Source organism: Thamnophis sirtalis, unplaced genomic scaffold (assembly GCF_051295495.1).
Source record: "Thamnophis sirtalis isolate CommonGarterSnake01/CBP01778 unplaced genomic scaffold, rThaSir2_p1.2 scaffold_2, whole genome shotgun sequence".
Classification (NCBI taxonomy): domain Eukaryota; kingdom Metazoa; phylum Chordata; class Lepidosauria; order Squamata; family Natricidae; genus Thamnophis; species Thamnophis sirtalis.
In genome coordinates this window covers 163,972,676-163,986,035 of record NW_028261382.1, presented here as the reverse complement: position 1 = coordinate 163,986,035, position 13,360 = coordinate 163,972,676, and the positions used below count along the sequence as shown (strand labels likewise).

General features: G+C 34.0%; 1 protein-coding gene across 3 annotated transcripts in view; it reads right to left on the bottom strand.

Annotated features, from left to right (window-relative positions):
• Positions 1 to 13,002, bottom strand: part of SALL3 (spalt like transcription factor 3) — a 38,086-nt gene extending 25,084 nt beyond the window's left edge. For 2 of the 3 annotated variants that reach the window (XM_014056775.2, XM_014056772.2), the window contains exon 1: positions 12,830 to 13,002. In XM_014056775.2, the coding sequence (XP_013912250.2) occupies positions 12,830 to 12,908 (79 nt within the window). In that variant the 5' untranslated portion in view covers positions 12,909 to 13,002. Of the gene's footprint in view, positions 1 to 9,832; positions 10,020 to 12,829 lie in introns of those variants that run through there. The other variant, XM_014056774.2, reaches the window with a different exon arrangement.
• Between the last annotated feature and the right edge of the window lie 358 nt (positions 13,003 to 13,360).

Below are 13,360 nucleotides of genomic sequence, written 5' to 3'. Positions count from 1 at the left end.
CATAACTTGTTAAATCAACAATTTATTTAATTTTAAAAGATGTATATGTACACGCCTGATATACAGAAAGTCCTTTTTTAAAAAAAAATTAAACTACTTTCACCTCTCTTGTTTTTGTACTTTACCTATACATTCCAAAAAGCAAATATTACATAATTGTTAAAAGTATGTAAAATGTTATATAAATCAAATTAATATCTTTTCTTTTTGGCAAGAAGTGCTAAAATTACATGTTACTGTTGTTAGCCAATAGAGTTCAGTGGTTTGTTAACAAACTAGAAATTATATATTTAAAGTTCATTTACATTGACATGTTTAACATGAGAATGTTGTAGTCAAGACACACTTTTAGTACCTTTTTTCTTCTGTTCTCATAGAAAGACTCGGCAAATTATATGCTTGTGCCATAGTGGAAAACCCACTAATTGGTTACACATGTTTAATTACTGTTGTAGGCAGCTACTTCCTCTGACTCGCATTACTCTCTTGTGCTGAATAACAAGCATATCTAATGAACAGAATTCTAATTCACACCTGATCATATTAATAGCTGAAGACAAACTTTAAAAATCAACATTTGATGAGACTGTAAGGCTTCACTTTAAGAGTACTGTAATATATAAAAGCACTTGTATGCTTTGAAAGCTGTGTGCAGCTTCAGTGTACCATAATTATACAGATTCAATTTGATGCTCTGGACATTACTGAAGCATAACTGTTTTTTGTTAGCTTACAGATAAAATGACAGGAGCAAATCAGTTACACACAGCAAAATGATAGATATAAATCATTTTGTACTTTACACACAGAAGTGTGAGAAAATCCACTTCAGTTTGTGCAAACGTCAGTTTCTTTCACATTAAAGGAGCAATTAATTAATTTCATTTTTACATTTAGAAAGAATATTCAAGAAAAATCCTGCTCATTTTAAATGTTCCTCTTAGAATATAAAATATTTTCATGACAGATAAACACTTTAATCTTGGTATTTCAAGTGGTTTTCTTTTCTCTCTTGCATTTTAATTTTTTTACATCACTAAGAAAACCCAAGCAACAACAAATAGAGAGTTCTAAGCAGCAAGTGTCTCAGCTTTTTATCTGAATTATATTTTGATATTACAACTCAGATCAGCTAAAAGTTACACCTTAGCAAAAAATTTAATAAATATTTGGAATTTGATTGTGTTTAGTGGAAGTAAAACTACAAATAACTTACATGAAAATATAGGAAGAGAAGAAAATTAAGGGTTTAATTGTAATTTTATTGTACCTGGAGTTTGAACTCTCTGTTGTGCAAATGAAAAATAATCTCAGAGACCATCTCCAAAACATTTTGCAGTTTAGAGAAAACTTGCTATTAATGTTAATCATTGTGTTGATTACATGAATCTTGTTTATATATTGCCAAGTACTCAGTACTGACAATTACAGATAAATTTAATTTTTAATTTTTAAAATGTTCTTATTGTAATAATATACTCATGGTAACTTAATTTCATAAAATAGAAAGTACAACCTTAAACTGCATTTTATTAGTGGGAAAAGCCATAGCTCCAAAGAGATCGCCTAAAGATTAAATCTTACAGCCTTAGGAAATATTTTTTGAAATATTTAATTTCAGGTGTTTACACGTTTTAGTCATACCGGCTTTCAAATGAAGAATCAGCATTCTTTAAAAACACAACAGCAGAAGATAAAAGCTTAGCTTGTATTTGTGATTTTATTTTTGTTTTGTTAATTCATATTCATGAGTCTCTAAAATGAATAGGAAATTATTTTAAATATTAATCTACATCAATGGAACTTCACATTAAAATTATGTGTCATCAAAGTATAGAATATACAAAATAATAATGAACAATATTTCCTATATATTCATCCCGTAAAATTTAAGAACTAGCTCTATCTACAAATGTGATGCTTGCTCATAGCTGCAATCTAATTAACACATATGAAAAAAATAGTTTCCAGTCATTCTAACACAGTGTTAATCAAAATAGTACTACCTATGAGAATTTAGAGCAAAATGTTTTTGCAAACCCTTTATTGCATGCTACTGCAAGTTTTTAATTCAAACTTTACAAAAGCAAGGCTTTTTTAAAGGAAAACAAAAACCAAAAGTTTAAGACAAATCCACTTGGTCGGGAGTGTATCACTTTGCAATTCAAAACATCCTCACATATTTTATGTGGTGTAATTATTTGAGTGCGTCTTTCTGTCTCACAAACATCTCTCCTTTTATGTTCAATAATCAGAAAATAGGAAAACTATCACTGTAACTATTGTGGACTTCAGTCTATCCTCCTAATCAATTTACCTGTTTAAGAGTTATTATGGCAACAATTCAAATCAGTGTTCTTGAAGTAGCTTATTCTTAAAAAGCTGTTTTGGCCTGGCATCTTTTATATTGAAAAAATAAGAAATTTATTATTTCATGTGTTCTTTCTGCTAATATGATAATATCTGACTGACAAGTCACAGTTATGGCCTACTTTTTCCACATGTAAAGATACTAGTCATCTTTAGAAAGACTGGCATGGATACTCAAGTGCTAGGCATCTATGACAATGTTACAACAAACAAGCTGTCCAAACATGGTCTGCTGGTATGTTTGGGAGTTCAAATTATAGTTGAAGCATGAGGTTTTGTACTAATTTTAAATGCAAAAGTAAAGGGTGTATTAGATGGTTAGGATAGAATCTTCATGTATATAAAAGTTTTACATTGTTTTTATATTGAATATCATTTCAGTTCTTGTTGACCACACAATCTAAAACCTATATGTTAGCACTAGTAAGCATATTTAAGTCCCAAAGAACAATATAGGAGAATCAAAATGATGTATAAAACTAGATGTGATAAAAGAAATTTCAGTTTAAATCTTATTCAATTATGATATTCGGTAGGAAATGACTTTTTTCAATAATGCTCTAAGGATAAAATAGGATATATGTATGTGCTTACCAACATTTTATACAGAAATATTAGGGCATCACTATTAGAAGATAGTATGTACTGGAGTTTTAAAATGAATTATTTTAAAATGAATTAAAATTCCTATGTTAAATATAGAATTTTATAACTGCTTCTCCCAGACAGTTTGGTCTCAAGTTTATCATGGGCATATAAAAATAATGGAGACAATCAAATTACATTTTATGATATTGACTATTTCCCCCCTCCTGAAATTGCACTTGCATTTTAAATTTCAGTGCACTGACATGAAAATAAATTGTCTCTTAAAAACTGACACATATTTTAGTCTATTAAGAACAGACTTATTTTAGCCAGGAACAGGGTTTTTTTAAAAAAAAATTCATCTACCAATAGCATAACTTAATATTGAAAATACATCTAATGTTTCATGATTAACAACTATGGTTAAATCCTTTTGAAATGCAGAAACTTGAAGTTGTCCTCAAGATTCATATACAACAAATTCCTTATTCAAGATTTAATATGCAAATGTAGTCATACCTGCACACATCCTCAGAAGTGTGTAAAAATACTTCATGTGCTGTTATTTTGTATAACAAGGATAAATTAATTTAGGAATGAAAAAATATGCATTAAATGAGCTTTTCAGTTAATTTTATTTATTATTTTTAAAGAAACATTACTACAAATTGGGAATTGTATACAGAGTTCCCTCTTTTAACTGAAATAGAACATCTTTTAAAAAAAATCTTTTAATGGGCTTTAAAGTCTGATTGTATTAAGAATGACTCATGACTTATAAAGAAATATATTTGAAAAACTGGTCGTTACAACACTGAATGTGGAAATGAATTATAAATTATGAGAAAGTTACTGCAATTATAAACCAATTATTGTAATTATATTCCACAAAACTACGGAATCTGCTTCAGCTTTGAGGCCAAGTCAATATTTAATCTAAGTGGAAAAATAAGGTAATAACAATATAAAATATCTCAAGTTTTCTTCATTAGATCATCACGTTACTCATGACTTTTTCATGATATAACTTGACTTGGATATTTATTCATGTCATATACAGTCTGATGTTCTGAAATAATTTAATCAAAATATTTGGGCAGAAGCCAATAATCATTAAGGGCATCTGAACTGTGAATTTTACTGTATGTAAAGAACAAGAGTGAAAACCGACACTTCAGTAATTCCAACTGCATTAGTGGAAAAATATTGTTATGGGTAATTACTGAATTGTCTTTACAGTTTATCCTTATTACATTCCTGCATGAAACATATCCCTCTCTACAAAAAAGAAAAAAGGCAGAAAGAAACGGAAGTGGGGATATCTTTGGTGAGCAGCATTAAAAATTTTCAGTTTGCAACAGTGTCAGTGAATGTATTATAATACATTCTGTCCCAATATATATTTATTTTATGAGAACAATATTAGGACATTTATTCCTTTCCACGGTAAGTAGTACAGGTTATCCATTAGAGAGAAGGCCCAGTGGTCATGTAACTAACCTCTATTACATTTAACTATTACTGAAACATCTAAGATAAATGGATGAACAAAAACAAAAATCTTAAATGAGTGCTCCCCTAAACAACTCTTAACTGTGCAAAACAGCTTTCAAACAGAAAGGATATTGAAAACTATTCTAGTTTCAGTAAGCACTTTCTCTATTTTATTGTATCAGTGTTACTTTTTAAAATGAGAACCTTTTAAATTATTACTTAGGTCATTACATTTTCTCCAAGGAAACTGTTTCTTTACATTCCTTTAAATGATTGCATCATTGAAAAGGCACGTGCAAGATAGGCAGAGTTTAACAAAATAATAAGATATAGTAATAAGATGTATCTATGCAGAATGTAGCTACAATACATTCAATGGACCTTTTCAAATAGGCTTGCCTAGGATTGCAGTCTTGCTCACCTGCAAGAGTAAGTTGGCTTCATTTTGCTACCAACCACAACAATAATAACAGTTATAAAATTACACTTTACACTTATTCCACAGTAAATGGCTATGAATAAATACATTCATTCAGCATGTCAGGACAGAAAATCCCAACACTGATCTATAAATATATTCATTTTCCTCTAATGGCCCAATTAGCCAATTTGAGGAACATGTGCAATGAAAAAATGCAACTGCAAATGCCTTTATCTCTACACTGATACAAACAATGTGAAAAGATCTTGGATAACTCCCTTTTAATATGGGCATTGGCAAATAATTCAATTAGATTTTAGTAATAACTAAAATAAATCTCAACATATTTTAACATATTTAGTTTGTACAATGATAATGTTTCCTTAATGTTATCAAAAACAATTTTCCTCATTAAGAACTAGTGTTGCAGTTCTTTCATCAAACAATTCATATATATATATATATATATATATATATATATATATATATATATATATATATATATATATATATATATATATATATATATATATATATATATATATATATATATATAAATAAAACATTACATTTTGATTTCATTCTCCCCCTTTTTTTTCTCAATTAATTCTTTTAATTTTTTTTATGATAGCTTTGAATCCCATAAAGAAAGATGAATTATCACACACAGAGCCCAAGCTGTGAAACAGGAGGAGACAAATAGAGACCCCTACTGTGTTTAACAATGTAGAAGAAATTTCAAGTGCAATAGCAAAATTTCTATCCTTTTCCTACAGGCCTCATAAACTGACAATATAAATCTGAACAGTGGAGGGCACTCTTGCTATGCAAAAATTGCATTGCCCTGATACATTTCTTTCAATCTATTTAGTGGCCTAAATTTCACAATTTAAGTTAACAGCCACCTGTGGCATAGTCATCATGTGCCTTCTGCAGAAAGCATATGCAATATTTAAACAACTGCTAAGGCTTTGTGAATTCAGATTAAGAACAGATCAAGAACTCTACATTTTTGTCTACTGATAAAATATTATCAGCGTATCATATATTAAAATGTAATTAATGTATCTGTTTGATTGAAATCTCAAATATTCAGTTGTACCCCAAAGTTCCATGTAAACTAGCTGGTGTTCAATATTTAGACTACAGTGATATAATATTTTATTGGGAATTAATGCAGTATTAAACGTTGACTATTTCATTAATTTAAGGTGAAATAGGAATCCAGGCCTAACAGGAATCTAAATAATATAAGAGACTGATTCATTTTTGTATAATCTTCTATTTTCAAAGACATAAACCAATAGGCGGAACACTAGAAGATATATCCAGGTTTGATACTATGAAATTTTCTATAGAGCACTGATTCATTGAAAGCAGGACAGCTGTTTGCATATCTTTGTGCTAAATGATCAAGATTGAAAATCTAGCTAAGGAGCATTATAAAATTTCTCATAATATTCACATAGATAAATTTATACAACTAATAAAGCATATGTAATGAAATAGTGATGCACCTAAATAATGAAGATAACCTTAGAGAAAGACCAATCACTGTTATTTTCCTAACCAAAGTAAATGACACTATAGAAGATTAATTAAGCAATGAAATACTGTGTGAAACCACAACTCTTTTCTTAGTACTGCCAGCTTGGGAATTGAACTACACAGGTATTTGATAAGCTGTACAAAATCATATATAAAAATTCATAAGCATCTCTAGTTGACACTCAGATTTGATGTTAACACTTAAGACAACAAGTGGTAAGCCATGCTGCCAAGGTCAACTACACAGATGTACTAATTGTATTATGAGCTTGACAACTAGTGGCCACCCCTGGCAGGGCAAAACAAGCAAAGGTTAAATCAGCAAACCTTGTCAAAGCACTTCTAACTATCCACCCTCAGGGAAAGTTCATTGGGAGCTTGTTGGCACTCCAGCAATCCTACCTTTTCACTGAAAACAAACAAAAAACTCTCTCCTCCACTCAACATTTAGACACAGGAAATAGAAACAATTTGGTTTCAAACACTAAAAATAACATGCATATATTACTTTTTAAAATATAAAGGCATTCTGTTGTCATAAAAATGGGCTTTAAGCTTCTATTGATGTTCTTATTTTCTCGAATAATAATGAAAACTTTATACAGGACTGCCTTCTCCATGGTAGTTGCTGTTTTCTGCATGCAATTAACAATAGAAATGTTCTCAAAAGTATTTACATTTCATAAGTTAAATAATGCATGATTTTTCATGAATTTGATAACAATCCTGACTTTACTCTGAATAAAGATCAATAGATTTCAAAGGCATTGTTCTCAAATTGTTATAAGAATGTATTACTTTTTCACTTTTCACGTATAAATACATCCATTTAAAACCATTTTCTATAATAATGTGGTAAAATGAAATGAATACTTTTTATCTGCAGAGAAACTTAACCCCATAATATAAATTGCAATATTGTGAATATAACTTTAGATCTACACTAATGCTATTTATTGTGAAAATAGTTACTTTTTATTTGTCCTAGATAATTTGATTGTATTTCTAAAGCTTAAAGCCATTTTGAATGCAAAATGTATCATTTCAGTTTGTTTAATTTTTTGATTTCTTTAAACTATGTAACAAGCTATTTATTTATATCATTCACAGTAATCTATTTCAATATTCTCTAGATAGTTCTGTTGGGTTGGCACTCAGTCAATAAGTCATGCAAAAAAATTGAAAGCTTTTGCTTTCTCAGTGTTTCACCCACAGTAACAAATTTATTTGCATTGCTTTTATTTTAAAGTTATATTTCAATAAAGTATTAAAATAGTTTTAGAAATAAGTAACCAATATTTATATTTAAGAACATGAATGTTCAGCTGATATTAATCATTATACAGATAATTAATGTTTGGAATGTTTTTATTTATAGGAGCACATATATACTTCTCCTCCCAGCAGAAATGACACATCTTATGTTTGCATTTGTATACTAAAATAAGCAAATTTTAATTAACATGTTATTAAACTATCCTTTAGTTTGAATAGTATATAAAATATAATGTGAAAATTTACTATACAGCAATAATATAGGGTAATTTTCCTCCCTCACACTAATAATAAATCTAATATCTTAAAGAACTGTTTTAAAATGGGAAAATACAATGGTCTTTTATTATTTTAAAAGGCAATTTGCTAAAAATCACAAAAATTAATGCTTAATTAAATGTTTCACATCATCTTCAATGTTCTTAAGGCTATTATAGGTTAAGTATAATAGAAAGCATCACATTCTATTTATGAGTTTTATGAACATTAATCCTACTATCTTATATCTACTGGAATAAGCCTACTAATTTAAATGAACTTACTTCAGAGTAAACAGGAACGTTTTTTTTAAAGAATACATTCAAAGGAATAAATCAACAAAATAAATGAATGATGAGCTGGAATAAAAAAATGTTGCAACTGGATTTTGGAAAGATGTATACTTTAAATATAAGAATTTTGATGAACAGGTTTTTAAAATAAATTTAGTATGCCACAAAAATCCTTAATACAATATAAATGCATTTTACAATTATTTGAAAACCACCTATCATTATTCTAAGAGCTGACCCACTTTAAACTGAAACCAAACAAAAAACCATGTTACTTTAATCTGTACAAATTGCATTCTAGAAATCCCTTTTAGCAATTTTAATAGCTAATTTCTATTCAATTATTATCCACTTGAAAGTGCTATGTGGTACCCCTCCCCCCAGAAATTGGTGAATGCATCTGGTTCCTAAGTGAATGCAGTGTTTCCAATTGTTGTAACAAAACAAGGCTGTTCTATAGCACTAGTAATCTGTTGATTTAGAGAAATGTTAAAATGTTTAATTCTTCTGATACTCGAGATTAACTCATTTAGCATATAGAATAGCCAATTAACTATCTTGGGATTTATAACAATTCCTTCAGATATTTTGCCACTCTTTATAGTGACCATTTCTTTCAATATGGCATCCTTTTAAATGTTTTGTGCATAAATACCTTTTGTTCCTGACTTGTCAGCATCAACTACTATGCAGATTCTAATTAATCACCGCATGTAAGCATTCATTTTCCAAATTACCAAAAGCATGAGCTCTCTCTCCAACAAGAAACATTTCAACGTAATAGCTGTTATTCTGGCTAGTTTTGGGATCTCTGGGAATGTTCTGCTTTATGAAAAAAAAGTCCCATTACTCTATTGGTCCAAATTATTAATGTGCTTCTAAAACATCTATTTTTAAGACTGCTACCTAAATTTACTGGCTTTCCTATAATTTTAGATATAGCCTTATATTTATCTTTCAGTCTGTCAAACTGTCAGGTTTCTTTCTGCTACTGTGTAAAAGAAAAAAGATATACCTACTTTTAACAGCTTTTCTTAATGAATTATATGTCTAAAATGCAGCACTGTGTGCATTCCCATGTATAATAAAATGTGTAAGTTTATTAGATACCACAATAGCTTGAGGAATTCTTTTAGAGTCAGGAATTAAAATACTGAAGAGAACTAACGTTAGTATAGTGGGTATCTTTGAAAAATATTATCTGCACTTTTTTGTCTGTTTTTTGTGCTTAAAGTGTTGTTTTTGGCCTGTTGCTGAACTAAGAATCAGGAACAGTGGCATTGCTTACAATTGTAAAGTGAAATTAAAAGGCCTGATGTATCTGAATTACAACATCATCTTATTCTAGAATATACACAACTAGTTAAATCTTTTTTGCAGGAAAAATATTTGCACTGATAAAAATGTTGAACACTTAACCAATTTAGCTACTGATGTGATTTTGGTAAATCAGAGCTCTGAAATTGCAGAACTCTGCACGTAACTAATTATCAAGATATATTATGTTCTATATTCTGACATGCATTTATTAACCAAGAGAATAACACATTTTGATTACAATTCTCTAAAATAGTGAAGTATTTACATTGTTGCATTTTTAAGGCTGCTGGTAAAGCCGATTTTGAGCTATTCAGTGGCCACAATAATAACGCTTTAAAATTCCTCACTGGGATGCAATGTAGTCCTTTTGATGGGAAGACTGTCTTTCTTATTCGCCAGAAATAAATCCATTCATTTGATCATGTAGTCATTGAGGGCGATACAAAACAAACCAAGTGTGAGAAATTCTATGTGATGAAGTAAACAAAACAAAACCCCCCAAAAAGGGGGGAAAAGAGAGAGAAAATCCATTTCCATGACAAAAAGATTCTTTGTTCTTAATCTACACACCATATGCAAGCGTTTCTTTTTAGCATATCTCCTGTTCTAATCTTGGGTGACATGGCTACATAGATAAGACTCACTAAGCAAAACAAAAAAACCCCTGCTAGTTGAACAATTTTCTTCAATTTATTAACTCACCAGAAGTGCCATAATGAGGCACTGAGGTTTTTCCTTTTTAACTTTTAAAGTATTCAGAGTATTGTTTACATTCTTAAACCAAGTAATCTATCAATCTACCCTGATAGATTTTTTTTCTATCATTTTTATTTTACTAAAGATAAATATCCTGTTTTTACTGAAGTATCCGGAAGGCTTAAAAAAAACATTTTAAAATAAGGAATATCTTGTTTTAATTGCAACTATCCTTCAAGAGACTTGTTTCACTTCCTTTTATTATTACCATTATCCAAGAAGCTGTTCAAATCAGAAGTGGTCAGACTTTCCCTTCTTTCCAAGAACTTTCTTTTTTTTAAAAAAAAAAAAGATGGAGGAAATTACAAGTTCTGAATAATTGCCAGTGTAGCAAATGCATTTACCTTGGGAAGTCAGTTCATGCTGCACTAAACTGCAAGGTTGCAGTGACGATTTAAAGTAACCAAAAATCTTTTTTGTGGCTTAGTTCTCGACCTTCCCAAGCCCCCTCTTGTCCAATGAAGTGTGTGGGTATTTTTTTTCCTGAAGCATTTAATTGTGTAATTTTCCTTGGAGATTCTTTTTAAAAATGAAAGCAATCAAGCTAAAATGTGCCGTTTAGGAGCAACAGAATCATTCTCCCAATGATTGCCTCTTTATCACTATCCTGATCAGCATGGAAATTTTAAGTGATAACCACAGGAAGAATGAAATACTTCATTCTGCCTTCATAATTGAAAAAAAAAATGCAATCTGAGGTACAGGGGAAAACAGCAACCCGGAATGGTAAGCTTTAATATCATATGCAGATTTTGGAGTTTAGAATTATTCCAAATTGACTTCTAAAGACAGCTCAAAGACCCTTTAACCAACTGCCGCTAAATCATTTCCAAACCAGACACAACTTGTTTTATAAGCACCCTGAGCATGCCTGGAGGCTCTCTTGGCCTCAAGGGGCCCAAATAAATTCTTTTTTTTTTAAAAAAAAATCTTTTCAATAAGCGCGGAACGAATATTCTCATTTTATAATCCACCTCAAATCCTAAGAAAACCTAAGAACATCTTCATGGTAATTGTGGTGGCAAATGAAAGCAGGCGTGAGGCAAGTTAAGCTCTGCCCCAGGGCAGACAATTTATCCACCCCAGGCCCTGACAATTATTCCCAGGCGTCACCCCCTATTCCCTCCCTAACATTTAGAAGAGACCTCTTTTTTTTTGCCTTTGAACATCTGACCCACCTCCACTTATTTATGGGACACTCCCTGGCCTTTGGAAGCAGGCCCCCACCACCACCCACCCACCCCAGGCCTACATCCCAAAATTCGGCGGGCCAAAGAGAAACCTTGCTTCAGAGAACTAACCCTAAACAATCTGCTGAGAGTGTGTGTGAGTGGGAGAGAGGGGGGGGGGAGGAACACCCCCCCCCAAGAGCCCTTCCCCCTCGGTTACTTTAGGAATTACACTTAAAACGCTAATCCGGAATCGAGCCGGCCTAGGAGCCGAACCCGCCGCCGGCGGTTTACTTCAGAGTAAAAGCCGAAGCGAACCGCGAAAGAGATATTTTTTATTTATTTCTCTCTCTCTCTCTCTCCCTCAGACGCGCGGGAGGCCGAAGGCGGGAGCGCCTCGCTGGGGTTTATCCAGGGCCAGGGAAACCGCCACCGCCTCAGCCTCCAGCAGGGCCGCTTCCGGGGTGGTTTGGGGTTGTTGTTTTGGAGGTGGTGGGGGGGGGGGAAAGGAAGGGAGGTCGGACCACCCCCGTAAAGACCCAGAAACGATTTTTCGCCGCTTGGTTTTCTTTCCCCTTCACCGACCCCCCCCCCCCCCCATCCTCAACTCTCTTGGCAACTTTTCTGCCGTTGAAGGGGAGGGGGAAAAAAAAGAAGAAGGCAAGCTGCTCGGGTAACGGGGACGACGAACGGCTGAGAGGAAGAATAAAAAAAGAAAGGAAACGGCCGTTACGGTCGAAAAGTCAAAACACTAGGAAAGAAACGCAGATGATAAAAAAAAAAGAAATGGAAAAGCGGCAAATCCACGCTAAGAGCGGCGGGGAGAAACAGCGGCGCGTGCGTTCGGGGCGGGGGGGGGAGAGCGCGAATTTGTAAGCGCGCCCTTCACTCCCCACCCTCCAACTCCCGAGAGCGGGGACGCTCTAACTCTTCTCTCCCTCTCCCCCCCCCCCCAACACACACTTCAGATGTCCAGCCATAATTCAAGCCTTCCGCTGCACGCCGAGTTTGCCAGCCAGGGACTTCGGTGTGGAAGAGAACACTTGCTCCGGAAGGGGGAGGCGAGAAACTTCTGCTCGCTTTAAACTTTAAACTCCCACCCGAGTTTCTCCTACCTCTTTTTCCCCGAGGTGGCCTTCTCTGGGGCTGGCTCAAGCTCCCCTCCAAAGAGAGTAAAATCCACCAGATAAAGATCCCCGGGCTTAGAAAACACCCACCGCGCGCGCACGCACATAAACAGACACTCGCTCACTCAAGACACACAGGCGCACGTAGGCACCCGACTCCGGTCGCCCAATCCCGCTTGCTTTTGCCTTTGCCTGCTCTGCCTGACTTACCTTGTTCGGGAAGCACCTCCGCTTGTAGCTCCTCGTCGGATTTGAGATGTTGGGGCTTAGCTTGCTTTCGTCGAGACATAACTGCTAGCTGGGGTGGCTTCTTGTGCCTGCTTTTTGCAGAGACATCGGCGAGAGGTGGAGCGCTGCGGGGAGAGGGGGTGGGTGGGGTGGGTAAGGTAGGTGGGTGGGAGGGGAAAAAAAGACTTGGTGGCGAGGAAAAAAAGTGTATTGGTGGCGTCGGACCGCCGCCACCACCGCACCCCCCTCCTTATTTCACCGGCAACAAATTAGCGCGGGGCGGGGGGGGGTGTTGGATGGTTGGGCGGATGGGGGGTGGCTTGTGGTGCGTGTAAAGAGAAAGCGGAATAAATAAAATCCGCCAGCGAGCCAAGCGGCGACGGCGGATCAGCCGGGCGGGGTGTTGCGCGGGGTTGTGGTGCTGAGCGCGCTTGCAAAGATAGGGCGGCTGCGCGGCTCGCGCATGGGGCTCAGTAATTATGATTGTGAATAATGCATGGCGATTAATGATGC